Here is a 14,623-nt window from a genome sequence, read left to right on the forward strand (position 1 = left end):
CCGGTACTCCGGTAAAATCCCGATTTCACCCGTAACACTTCTGATATCCAAATGTAGGCTTTCAATATATCAATCTTCATGTCTCGACGATTTAGAGACTCCTCGTCATGTCCGTAATCACATCCTTGACTCCGAACAACCTTCGGTACATCAAAACTCATAAACTCATAATATAATTGTCATCGAAACCTTAAGCATGCGGACCCTACGGGTTCGAGAACTATGTAGACATGACCGAGACATGTTTCCGGTTAATAACCAATAGCGGAACCTGGATGCTCATATTGGCTCCTACATATTCTACGAAGATCTTTATCGGTCAAACCGCATAACAACATACATTGTTCCCTTTGTCATCGGTATGTTACTTGCCCGAGATTCGATCGTCGGTATCTCAATACCTAGTTCAATCTCGTTACCGGCAAGTCTCTTTACTCGTTACGTAATGCATCATCCCGTAACTAAATCATTAGCTACTTTGCTTGCAAGGCTTATAGTGATGTGCATTACCGGGAGGGCCCAGAGATACCTCTCCGATAATCGGAGTGACAAATCCTAATTTCGAAATACGCCAACTCGACATGTACCTTCGGAGACACCTGTAGAGCTCCTTTATAATCACCCAGTTACGTTGTGACGTTTGGTAGCACACAAAGTGTTCCTCCGGTAAACGTGAGTTGCATAATTGAACATATAAACCACTTTTGACTGCTGGCTTATGGCCAGCCGTTGGTCTGTTTTGCACATTCGCAGATGCTTCAGAAGTTCATGGCAGATGGGCCTTGTTAACTGCGGGTCCATACAATGAGTCGAGGTGTGCTCCAAATTTACGTACACAAAGTGGGACATGCGAGGTGGGCCATTCAGTGCATGGTGAAAACCCTATAAACCAGTCCAGCCGCGCGTACCCCTGACTTTTCCTCCTCGCCCCTCGTCCCATGCTCTTCCCACCGCATCGCCTCCTCCCTTTCGCCTCCACTTTCAATCCCTATCCCCCCTACTCCCATGCTCTCCCCGCAGATCAGAGCCCCGCCGGTGAGGTCTTCACAGCCGAGGTCGAGGAGAAGGGAAGAACCACGATGGGAGGAAGGAGCAGCGAGGCCAGAGCGGTCACATCATGGTGGAGTGGACCTGCAGGGGAGAGGAAGGAGGCCGGCGAGAGTGGGAAGGATTGGTGCGGTTCCGTTTTCCTTTTCCCTTTTTTTGCTCCCCAATTTCGTCTGATTCTTGATTCCTATGCTCATGTTGCAGGTGGGTTCTCTACTGATGGTGTTGGAGATTGCAAGGATTGTTCAATCTGGTTTCAGGAGTGTGTGCTGCTCCTATAAGTTAACTCAGGTTGTCTCTCTTCTTCTTGTTGCTATCTTAGTTCATTCTTTTGTTCGTACAAGGGATCTTGAGATTTGCTTTTTCAATTTCTAATTGTTTGAGCCATAGGAGTCGGTGTACAATGTATATTTGGCTCCAATGATTCCTGGTTAGAAGTCGCATACATGTCTACGGTTGGCGAAATTACGAATTAGTGTGGTCATTCCATGCCTATTAATTAGATAGTTGGACTTCGTCAACACCGCTGACTATCTCGACTACGGCGTACTACAATCCCAACCCAGCCCACTGGTTATGCAGTAATATGCTTCAGTGAGTGCTGCTTTTAAGGATTTCGTTTACTAAATGTTACCTTCTTTGTATTACTTATTACTAAACTTGATGGTTTGCCAAAATCCATGAGGAAAGATCACAAGACCTGTAGCCATTCTTATGTACGGGATATTTTTCTGAAGCAGGTTATCTTCCCCTCTTATGTTCTGTTTTTCATTGTGTCTGATTCTGAAATTTGTTTCTTGCAATATGATGATATGTTTGTTTACTTTTATTTTCAAGAAAAGTAAGCTCGTATACATCATAGGACTATTTGGTTCATACGGAGGTTTTTTCGCTTTATTGGATTGCCCAGAGGTCCATGAGAGTTTACTATGCATGTGTACCACTGTCTTATTTTGAATGTGTCTTGCTGGAGCAAGTAAGATGACGTTTTCACGCGGCTGTGTAACTGCGTCAGGTTGCTCATCTAAGTCCTCATGATGAACCCGACCCTAATCATCTAGCTAACTGTGCCGGTGTATTAGGATCTTCAGTGCTATTCAAAATTCATCACTAAAATGCAGGATATCTTAAGGCATACACATTTATTTTGGGATTATGCGGTTGACAATATATCTAACCATTCTCTACGATTGAAATCCACAATTCTTATGCTCATCAGATAGGTCTTCCAAAACAGGTATGTACAAGCACCTCTGGTATACCCTCGAGAAAGAAAGCGAATGAGAAATGGAGGCCAAGGATGGTTGCCGTTTTTTGTATATCGTGATGGCTTCAACCCTGAAATATGCCCAGCTGGTCTGAAACAAGAACAGAAGGGAGCCTGAGAACACTCAGCTTGCGCCATGGATAGCCAAATATTTTTCAAAGTACTGCAGACCCCCTGTGTTTGCTAAACAAACTGGATAGGTTGTGTAGCTGAACAATTTATTCCTTTCACTGCCATTATATGTGCGTAATTTCATATTCGATTTTGAAGTACATCCCTTCCATTCTACTTCAAGTTAGGTGTATGTCAGTAGGTATCAGGAGGATAGAATAACCAATATCCTTACTGTCATTTAATTCTGTGCACTATGGATGATCACAAATTATCATTGGTTCTGTACACCAAACAATGCTTTCACTATTGCAAGGTTCTGGTTCCTCTTAATTTTCTGCAAAGTTCTGGTTTAATGTAAAAAATAGTTTTTATATTGTTATTTCTTGATCTTCTGCAAGGCTCTGGTTCCTCTTAATTTTCTGGCACTATTGGTTTCGCTTGACAATTATTTTGGTGCTTTACATCTAAATTTAAATGTAGGCAGTCTGACTATTACAACAAGACAAAAAAGAGCCTGAGAACACTCAACTTGCACCGTGGGTTGCCAAATATTTTTCAGTATACTACAGACCCCCTGTGTTTGCTAAACAAATTGGATAATATGTGTACATGATCACAAATTATTATGGGTTATTGTACACCAAAATCATGATAGCTCCACACATAAATTTCGGCCAGACTTACTATGTTCCTTCAAGAGTAACCATTTGAAATTCTCGATGCATTTGAGACCGTGGCAACGAGACAAGCTGGGAGCGTAGCACTTAGCGTGACTTTGATTGCTATAGATAATATGTTAGGAGTTTCTCATATTTACTAGCCACTTGTCGGGGTTTTTAAATCTTTTGTTGTGCTATTGGGGAGCTGTGGTGTGTCAGACTGTTGTCATTCACATTGGACAAGCTTATTATTTATTTTCTTTGGGTCTAAAGTTCTATAAACTGATCGGATCGATGGGTGGTCAGATCATCTGGTACGGTGAGCAATGAACATCGGGACCTGATAAATTCTGGATAGTAGTAACCTTGCCACGACATGAGCCGCGATGCTACCAAATTCCTCTGAATCAAAGCACCACCTTGAACTCAATGAACCAGGCACAATACATCCCTGTGTTGCAGTCTCTGATGCAAGATGAACCATAGATTGTAGCCAAGGCATCAGCAATGTCTACTGTGTTTGCTTTTCTATGATACAATTTGACATTTGATTCAATGGTTTTACATCATGGTGCAGGCGTCCTTTACAAACCATTGCCATGCGTATCGACAGTTTGATATTTGCATTATTTGTCTGAACCGGTAAAAAGCTAGAAATATCTTTCAATTTCCATAAATGAAACCTTCCTTTTTATGTACTGGAGTTTTCTCTAGGTCATTGTACAAAATAGGCACCAATGCACTTATGGACAGTACACTCACACTGATGATTATATCTTCTTTAATATCTACTTGACGATTTTGAAGGTTCAATTAGATATGTTATGTGCACTTTTTTTTGTAGAATATTTAAATATATACCACAATGCAACTTCTATAATTTGAAGTTAATTGTATTTGCTTTGTTTTGGAAGCTCTAGGAAATAGACGGAGGTCTCAGCTGGCTGGGAAGATTTGATAAGAGCGCATGTAAAATAGATCATATCTTATGACTCTCAAGATATGTATCCAGAGGGAAAGTCAAGTTGTGGAATGCTGACTGAATATTCTACGTCCTCTATTTTATTTGCTAGGTGCATTACACATTACTTCCCTAGATGTTTTCAGGTTATTATTACCTTGATCCCCTTTGCCGGCAAGCATTCTCATCTTCTGGTCACTTGCATAAGATACAACATGTTAATGCTGTCTTAGTTTGGTTTGTTCTTCTGTTCTGCTGTGGGTGCAGTTTTTAAGGATTCTCTTGTAGGTGATGGAAGGTTAGCTACTCTAATCAGGGAAATACCTTCTCTCTGGATGATTGTTATTCCCGCTGTTAATCGGTTGTTGTTGTGGTTGAGGTTGTTATGCTCGGTGTTATCCCTACATGTGGTTTTCTTCACCGCCTAGGAAATCTGAATCACATCTCGATTATGCATACACACAACATGAGTTGCCATGAAAGATGTCTTTCCATCTAGCTCCTTTACTGGTTTGTATTAGGTGATGAAGATGCCATACCTTTATTTGATTGACACAGGTACGATTATTGTTTGCAATCTTAAGGTAAGAAGTAGGCTCATAATTAAAAACAGACAAGCTGTCTCTTCGGGTCCCATGATTCAGATTAATTTTTAAATGCTATCGGCGGACCTGATCCAGTTTATTAGTTTTCCCCTTTCCCATTCATCTTTGTTCTCTTCACCTGATTGATAGTGTTTGTTTGTCTACTTTCTGATGTTTTGCAGGTACTGATCGGTGTGGATTTGCCGCCTCACGATTTCCCTTACAACCACGACTTCAGTTGGCTTGGGTGTTCAGGTACCCGGATTACTCTGTTATTATTATTTTTTGCTTCAATTTGACACTTTCTTTTGTTGTCACTTGGATTTGGTTGAGGTGAGGGGTTGCACATGTTGCTATGAATGTTGGTTGGTGCCGTTTGGATCCATGGTTCTTGGTATAGAACTTTATTTATGTGTGGAAAGATGGATATGGTTCGAGATATACTTGTAGGGTTAACTGAATCATTCTCTACCTATTTCTAACCATAGGATACAATCAATACCGAGTTTGCCTTTTGTGACAGATAAGAAGAGTGGTCACACATATAACCAATTCTTTTATTTTTCCTGCTCCTTTGCAATATTTATTACATTCATGTATGTTGTACACTTGCTTTCTACACACAAATATTTTTTTGGTTTCTTTCCTGGCATAATTTGCTCGAGTCTCCTAGCACAATTCCAAGAACTTCATTTTCCCTGTGATTAGTATTATCAGTGATGTCTCTAAAGTTGCCCATACTTTAAATTTGTATTGTCACTGTTGTTTCTGAATTTGATCATACTTTAAATTACAATTACCAATCTGACCATACTTTCTGTTCACTGAATCTTCTCATGTTGCTTCCTTTTATTACCTGGTTTTGGGTTTCGCGTCATTGTGCATGTATTGAAGTTTATGAGCATATATATTGACATACCATGTATAAAAAAATGCATATAATAAACCAACACTTTGCTTCATAATATTTGTCCCAAATATTTGTCTTTCTTTATGCCATGCAAGCAATCAAATTAATTGATTGGAATTTATACATGCTTAAAAAATATGCATGCCTATTGGTAAAAAAGAAAAGCCAATTTTCAAATACTTTTTTTGCCTTCTTCCACGCAACAAACTCCATGGAGATTGACCTTTGCAATGCAATATTCTTGCTTTCGCCTTTATAGAAATCACATTTTTATTTTCCTTTATTATGTCAAATTCTTTCCTTCACACAGCTACTTGTTTATTCTATAGAGAAATATTTTGTGCCAGTAAAAAATTCATTAAAATAAAATTATAATTCATCTCTGTACCAGTCTTGCACATCCACAAAAAAAAAATACTTTTTGTTGACAGACATAATAATGTAGTTGTACTTTTTGAAGACGTAAAAGAACACTCTCCAGCAACGAAAAAACAGCCTGTAAAATAGACCGTGATGCATCCTGCTTAATAGAATGCCTTCTAAAATTTGCACGGCCCATGACCAGCCCATAGAAATGTTTGCCTGGGCCTATATGCCTCTGGTGCCACATTATTAGAAGCAAACCGAAGCTCCCATTGCTCTCAGACGCTACAGATTTCTCATCCAGATCCGCCACCGCACCGTCTCCCCCATCCGCATCGACAGCGACCGTCCTGGCATCGGCCAGCTGCTGGTGCCATGGCGAAGAAGCCGCTGCCCAGTAGCAGCGATGGGTGTCGTCACGCCGTGCTGCGGACGTATGCACTCATGACGCGTCTGGCTCAAGGCCTCACCAACCAACATGCCACATCTTTGCTTGTAGATAAGCGCTCCAATCGCCATATTTACAAGGTAAGCTCCAACTGATGCCTTAAATTTGTACAAGCTAGCCAAGATTTCGGTTAGGGAATCAATAATGAGGCAAATCAATTTATTTCATCTAATCAAATATAGATCTCGTAGACACTTCTACACAAATAAAGCATCAAATCTATTTATCAACCCAACTTTTTCATTCTTTCACTTATAGAAACCTAACTACTGTAGTGTCAATGCATTATAATCATCTGTCATGAACTTGTGGTTAGTTGCCGTGTCTACACAATATCCTGTACCATATCTGTAGTCATTGGACTTGCCAAGGTAGCGGTGTCTGACCTAGGGTCGTGGCAACTGTTATGCTTGATTGCAAGATGGCAGTATCCCATGCGTTGCCGTGGCCACCTATATGGGAACAACCATCGGTCATTGCCCAGTCTCAAGATCGCCATGACACCTGAACTATTCTGCTGAATAATATCTTGCATAGTTTATATTATCCCATTTCTATCTACATATAGGAATACATATATGACAAGCACTAATCATTCGTTTCAAAAAGCAGTACATAGACAACCATCTTATGTCCAGTCTGATACACTTGCAATTTCATACTAATGGCCTGTGAAGTTATGTCCAATAATAATCAGTCTCACTATATTAAGACATATGCATCACTGTTAAACATCCCAACTGAAACCACAGGCAGATAAGTGAGCTTAATTATTCTACTACTTTTTTCCAGATGACAGCTGTTAAACAAGAGGAGGCAGACACAACCAGTGATATTAGTGGTGGCCAAATTACCCATGGGAATGCTCAAAAACATACTTATGATGACTATTGAATTAGGTTTCAAATCATAGACATTATTTTAACTTACCATGATCTCCTTATCTATTCATCACAGACGAACCACTGTGTCAGAAGCACAACAAGCCATTCGAGTATATTCATCGCCCTCGCAAAGCAAGTCAATCCGAAAGTTCAAAGGCAAGAAAATCCATCTAAAGCCTGGAAAGTACATTCTCTGTGGTAAGAGCTACATTACTCTTCTCATTAAAACAACTCTCACATCAACTGCTAAATGGTATAACTTTGTATAATTTAACATAGATAAGTCTGACATCCACCACTTAGATGAGTTTAGTCGCCACATTGTGTGGGGCAACACAGTTATGCTCTACAACCATAATGTTCATAGACTGTGAAAGATCATCCCAACACCACCACGCCTGATCGCTACTATGTGTGCCACATGACAGAAACATTTGCAACTGATAGCAAAAGAATGGTAATCATTTGCAATTGCTCTATTCTGTTTCATACAATGACATGGTATAAAATGGTATACTAACTATACTTTACTGTTATTTTCAGTACTTTAGGGTTCCCTTTTCCCACACATGGATGCTGACCATGATGAAGTATCAATCACTAATGGAGACGGAACTACTGCTGTTACAGCCCACTTTATCAAGGATGTTAACAAAAGGGCCACCATCACTAGAGGCTGGAGCGACTTCTTCTGTTAGGCACACATGAACAATACGCAAGCATATGCTTTCGCCTTCAAATGCACTTCCAAGGGACTGTGCCTCATCGTCTACTCACTATAAGTAGCAAGAGCCCCGAGAGGGCACCATCTAAACCCATGGGCATATGCACCCACTTTTCATAAAATTTCATTTTAAGCACGTTGTAAAATATCAAAAAAAATCAAAAGAAAATATCAGGCATACATGTTTGCAAATGTGTGTACGCGGCACAAAGTTTTATGAAAAGATGTCTTTTTGTTTTGCCTCCGTAAAAAGACAAATTTCAGTGCTTCTAAATAGTGTTTCACGACATAATTTTTTGTCTTTTTTTGCACAGGCCATAAAAAAAGTTATTTTTTCGTGAAACTTTATGCACGCACATAGAACATGGAGACGTACGCGTGCAATTTTTTTCCAGATATTTTTAGAATTTAGAAATGTGTTTTTCAAAGTGGGTTCATATGTACCCGGGTTCATCCATGCACTTTTCCAAGAGCCCCTTGTTATATAACATAGCATTAGTATAGATGCCTACCAAGACTTCTATGCTTATCATCCTTTTGGATCTTATGTAATCCCCTAAGACCATCCTCTGCATCGGTTATTTGCTGCTTAGACTGCTGTGTGGTATGTTTTTGAAATAGCCACCATTTGTATATCATCACCGTACTTATTTCCATATGTTTCATTTTGTGTTTACATATTTTAATGCACACTCTTTCAATACTTAGCTTGCATTCGGCCTTTGCGCCATCGGCGCAACGGGTCATCTAGTCTCAGTCATAGGAACATGTATAAGTCATGAAGAAAGCAATAGCAACATACTAAACGATCAAGTGCTAAGCTAACGGAATGGGTCAAGTTAATCACATCATTCTCTAATGATGTGATCTCGTTAATCAAATGACAAATCATTTCTATGGCTAGGAAACTTAACCATCTTTGATTTAACGAGCTAGTCAAGTAGAGGCATACTAGTGACACTCTGTTTGACTATGTATTCACACATGTATCAAGTAAAATATTCAAAAAAACACATGTATCAAGTTTCCGGTTAATACAATTCTAGCATGAATAATAAGCATTTATCATGAAATAAGGAAATAAACAATAAGCTTATTATTGCCTCTAGGGAATATTTTCTTCAGTATCCCACTTGCACTAGAGTCAATAATCTAGTTCACATCATCATGTGATTTAACACCAATATTCATATCTGTATATGATTAATACCCATAGTTCACATCGCCATGTGATCAACACCCAAAGGGTACTAAGGTATGGTCATGTTTTGCTCGTGAGAGAAGTTTAGTCAACGGTCTGTCATATTCAGAGTCGTATGTATTTTGCAAATATTCTATGTCTACAATGCTCTGCACTGAGCTATTCTAGATAATTGCTCACACTTCCAATATGTATCCAGATTGAGATTTAGGGTCATAGGGATCGGTGTAAAAGCTTGCACCGATGTAACTCTTTACAACGGGCTCTTTTATCACCTCCGTAATCGAGAAATATTTCCTTAGTCCTCACTAAGGATATTCTTGACCGCTGTCTAGTGATCTACTCTTAGATCAAAATTGTACTCCCTTTGCCAAACTCGGAGCAAGGTATACAATAGATCTGGTACACAGCATAGCATACTTTATAGAACCTATGACTGAGGCATAGGGAATGACTTTTCATTCTCTTTCTATTTTCTGCCATGGTCGAGTTTTGAGTCTTACTCAACTTCACACCTTGCAACACAGGCAAGAACTCCTTCTTTGACTGTTCCTTTTTGAACTACTTCAAAATCTTATCAAGGTATGTACTCATTGAAAAAACTTTATCAAGCGTCTTGATCTATCTCTATAGATCTTGATGCTCAATGTGTAAGCAGCTTCACCGAGGTCTTTCTTTGAAAAACTCTTATTCAAGTATACTTTTATGCTATCCAGAATTTCTATGTCATTTCCAATTAACAATATGTCATCTACATATAGTTTTTAGAAATGTTACAGAGCTCCCACTCACTTTCTTGTAAATACAGGCTTCTTCAAAAGTCTGTATAAAACCATATGCTTTGATCAACTCATCAAAGCGTATATTCCAACTCCGAGATGCTTGCACCAGTCCATAGATGGATCGGTGGAGCTTGCATATATTGTTAGCACCTTTAGGATTGACAAAACCTTCGGGTTGCATCATATACAACTCTTCTTTAATAAATCCATTAAGGAATGTAGTTTTGACATCCATTTGCTAGATTTCATAAAATGTGGCAATTGCTAACATGATTCAGACAGACTTAAGCATCGCTACGGGTGAGAAGATCTCATCGTAGCAACCTCTTGAACTTTTCGAAAACCTTTCGAAACAAGTCGAGCTTTGTAGATAGTAACACTACTATCAGCGTCTATCTTCCTCTGAAGATTCATTTATTTTCTATGGCTTGACGATCATCGGGAAAGTCCACCAAAGTCCACACTTTGTTCTTATACATGTATCCCATCTCAGATTTGATGGCCTTCAAGCCATTTCGCGGAATCTGGGCTCATCATCGCTTCCTATAGTTCATAGGTTCATCATGGTCTAGTAACATGACTTCCAGAATAGGATTACCATACCACTCTGGTGCGGACCTTACTCTGGAAGACCTACGAGGTTCTGTAGTAACTTGATCTGAAGTTTCATGATCATCATCCTTAGCTTCCTCACTAATTGGTGTAGGAATCACTGTAACTGATTTCTGTGATGAACTACTTTCCAATTCAGGAGAAGGTATAAATTACCTTATCAAGCTCTAGTTCCTCCCACTCACTTCTTTCGTGAGAAACTCCTTCTCTAGAAAGGATCCATCTTAACAACGAATAACTTGCCTTCAGATCTATGATAGAAGGTGTACCCAACAGTTTCCTATGGGTATTCTATCAAGACACTTCTCCGATTTGTGTTTGAGCTTATCAGTTTGAAACTTTTTCACATAAGCATCGCAACTCCAAACTTTAAGAAACGACAACTTAGGTTTATTGCTAAACCATAGTTCATACGGTGTCGTCTCAACGGATTTAGATGGTGCCCTATTTTAACGTGAATGTAGCTATCTCTAATGCATAACCCCAAAACGATATCGGTAAATTGGTAAGAGACATCATTGATCGCACCATATCAAATAAAGTGTGGTTATGACATTCGGACACACCGTTACGCTGTGGTGTTCGAGGTGGCATGAGTTTGTGAAACTATTCCACATTATTTTAACTGAAGGCCAAACTCATAACTCAAATATTCATCTCCACGATCAGATCATAGAAACTTTATTTTCTGTTACGATGATTTTCCACTTCACTCTGAAATTCTTTGAACCTTTCAACTGTTTTAGACTTATGTTTCATCAAGTAGATATACCCATATCTGCTCAAATCATCTGTGAAGGTCAGAAAATTACGATACCTGCCACGAGCCTTAATACTCATTGGTCTGCATACATCAGTATGTATTATTTCCAACAAGTCAGTAGCTCATTCATTCACTACTAGGAAAATGCTTATTGATAGAAGTTTACCAGTAGCGCGTTTTTGTGACCCCACGCTACTAGTACTTACCAGTAGCGCTGTGTAGAAAACACACTACTACTAACATATAACAGCAGCGTTTGTTTGCTTGGGCCGCGCTACTGTTACATGGGCCGCAGGGCAGAAACAATAGCCCACTTAGCTTTAGCGTTTGTTCTGAAAGGGCGCTAGAGCTGGTGGGCTTAGCAGTAGCGTGGTGCTCCACCCAACGCTACTATTATAGCTAAAGAAAACCGGCCCGATCGAGCGCCCCGCCGCGGTTAGGGTTCGTCCCCGGCCGCCTCACCCCCGTCGACGGTGCCATGCGCCGCCACCATGTGCGGTCACCTCTCGCCTCCTCCGACGCTCCAGCCCCATAAGTCCCCCTCTTGATCTCCTCCTCCCTGCGCGCGCCACATTAGCTAGCTAGGCTCCAATCGATTTGTCGCGGCGGCTCGCCATGTTTTGGGACTTAGGGATTGCATGGTGGCTCCGCGCTTCGATGCATGGCTCCAATCGATTTGCCGCGGCGGCTCGCCACTCCCCTTGCTTCCCCTACACGGCGCTCCTCCCTCTCTGTTAATTAGTATCACATATGGATTAATAGGATTAGTATCACATATGGATTAATAGGATTAGTATCACATATGGATTAATAGGATTAGTATCACATATGCATCTCTAGATCCTACTGTTAATTAGTATCATATAGGGGAGAGAGTAGAGGATTTTGTTGCTCACCGAAACTTAGGAGAGAGTAGAGAGAAGTAGCTAGAGAATTGTAGAGGCTTTTAGCACATATAATTGAAACCTGGGTTTCAATTCTTGGCTGCTGCCCCTGGAGGAGTGGTGGCAGTGGCGGCGCCTAGTGTTCTAGGGTTTAGAGAGGGGCGTCCATGTCGTGCTTTTTCCGGAGAGGAGCCACGGGCGGCGTCGGTTGTCGTGTGCCATTTCGTGAACGCCTCCACACGCTCAAGTTTGTCGATGGTGGTCGTAGGATCGGCTCCCCTTCTGAAATGGTGCCATGGGAGCTTTCGAGATACGCTCCTAGAGCCCTGGTGTCGTCTAGCTCGATCTGATATGACGACAACGGTTGAGGGTTCACCATAGTGCTCGACCGTAGAACCGTCAGCATTTTTTTAGCTCTGATATGATAGCAACGGTTGAGGGTTTAAATTCTTGGCTACTGCCACTAGCTTCTTTGTTGGATTGAACTTTATGTTTACTTTTTAGTTGTTATTTTGCTTGCCATGTGAACTCTAGCTATGAAAACTTTATGTTTACTTTTTGGATCATTAATCCTTTAATCATATTGCTTTAGGGAAATGGCGCCACCACCACCACCACCACCATGTCGATGGTGCAAGTCAAGGTGCGCCAGTAGCCTTGCAACTGGCACGCTGTTTGGCATCTACTTCGAGTCTAGTTTTCTTCATGCGGCGGTAATAAATTATATGAAACTAGTAACTACTATTTTGTTTTTAGTGTTATTGGCATTAATGCATCGTGTATATATCATTTTGCTTTTTGTACACAGATCGTCCCATGCAATGTGAGGTCAGAATTCAACAATCTGACTGGAGACTCTGTGACCTTTGAGGCTCCTGGGGGCCCCTACACTATGGAGATCGAGAAAGGATGAAACATGACGCGGGTGGGAGGAGATGGATAGGTCCATTTCATCGACAACATGCGTATCACCGGTGGTGAGTTGATCAGCTTCTCCTTCAGAGCTGAAAGACCCAAGCTGGCCGTGATTTATATCAACAAAGTAGAAGATTATGAGGATGATGAGGATGATGAGGATGATGAGGATGATGACGACCCACTCGGTGATGCCATCGTAGCTCAAAGAATGAAGTTGAGCGAGGAGGAGGTGTGCAACCTATGGGACATCATTCCGCCACGTGCTGACTTCGTCAGGGTGCCATTCGTGACCCGCCTGACAAGTACCATGGTTGATCGGCATATCATGGTATGTTGCATTTACTGTAGTTTTTAGAGTAATTTGATGATATGCTTTATTGTTATACTTAGTGTAGAGTCCGATGATATATATGCTTAGTGAATCTTATATGCTTAGTGAATCTTATATGCTTTATTGTTATACTTAGTGTAGAGTCCGATGATATATATACTTAGTGTAGAGTCCGATGATATATATGCTTAGTGTAGAGTCCGATGATATATATGCTTCGTGTAGAATGTGTGAGGCTACTTATTAATTGATATGTTTTTCTTATTCAGAAATTGCCAAAGAGCCTATCTGAGAGTTGTGGTATCAAGCCTGATGAAGAAGGCTCTGCTAGAATACGCCTTACCGCAAGGGGCTCCGTCACCACTTGTGCGTACGGCGTGGACACGGACGGTCGCACACACTTCAACTTGGTTGGGTGGAAGAGCTTCCTCGTCGGTAAGAATCTTCATGTTGGACAAGCAATCCTAATTACTATCAGGAACACCCACCGCCCAGGCTTGAGGATGATGGTCGTCATCGACATCATCTAGAACTTCATATGCATGCGTGTGGCTGTTGAACCATATATATGCTAGCATGACTACCTAGTAGACTTATCAACTATGATCTATCCATGCATTGTTGACAACTATATGAGTTTGTGAGATTGTGTGGTTATATTAAATGTGGTACTATCGTTAATGTTTGTGAGATGGTTCTGTGAACTAAGTTTATTTGCACTGGACTTGTCTTGATTTCCATGAATATTGCACCTGACTGCTATTTTTCATTTTTTATTTCTATTTGCCTAGTTGTAGCATGGGGAGAAAATAGGGCGCTACTACTACGTGATGATACTAGTAGCGCTGGTGGAGGAAGTAGCGTTACTAATAAGTATTTTAGCTGCAGCGCTTGTTCAGACACGCGCTACTGTTAAATAATAGTTGTAGCGCCCTAGTAGTAGCACGGGTGCTCGCGCTACTGGTATGTAAAAAACCAGCGCCACTAGTAAGCTTTTCTCTAGTAGTGATTGTTCTGGAGAACAGAGTTTTAGTCATGTTGCCCAAAAGGCACGGTTCACAAGCATCAAATGATTCATAACCAAGTGATTCCGAAAATCCATCTTTATGGAGTTTCTTCATGCGCTTTACACCGATATGACCCAAACGGCAGTGCCACAAATAAGTTGCAC

The 14,623-nt window shown here is 40.7% G+C and overlaps 1 protein-coding gene across 8 annotated transcripts; it reads left to right on the plus strand.

Annotated features, from left to right (window-relative positions):
- Window positions 1-925: 925 nt before the first annotated feature.
- Window positions 926-8,002, plus strand: LOC119296168. 8 transcript variants are annotated; one of them, XR_005144958.1, is made up of 8 exons: window positions 926-1,174; window positions 1,252-1,338; window positions 2,285-4,160; window positions 4,815-4,887; window positions 6,210-6,433; window positions 7,146-7,435; window positions 7,517-7,694; window positions 7,781-8,002. XR_005144958.1 is itself a non-coding variant. In XM_037574555.1 (7 exons), exons 1-6 carry the CDS (start codon window positions 1,118-1,120, stop codon window positions 7,409-7,411), a joined length of 609 nt encoding a protein of 202 aa, XP_037430452.1. In that variant the 5' UTR covers window positions 926-1,117; the 3' UTR covers window positions 7,412-7,435; window positions 7,781-8,002. The 8 variants fall into 8 exon arrangements, 1 of the variants encoding a protein (XP_037430452.1); XR_005144952.1 differs by lacking the exon at window positions 2,285-4,160 and having other exon boundaries at window positions 7,146-7,212; window positions 7,311-7,435; XR_005144953.1 differs by lacking the exon at window positions 2,285-4,160 and having other exon boundaries at window positions 7,146-7,212; window positions 7,311-7,435; window positions 7,541-7,694.
- Window positions 8,003-14,623: the final 6,621 nt, after the last annotated feature.

Source organism: Triticum dicoccoides, chromosome 4B (assembly GCF_002162155.2).
Source record: "Triticum dicoccoides isolate Atlit2015 ecotype Zavitan chromosome 4B, WEW_v2.0, whole genome shotgun sequence".
NCBI lineage: Eukaryota > Viridiplantae > Streptophyta > Magnoliopsida > Poales > Poaceae > Triticum > Triticum dicoccoides.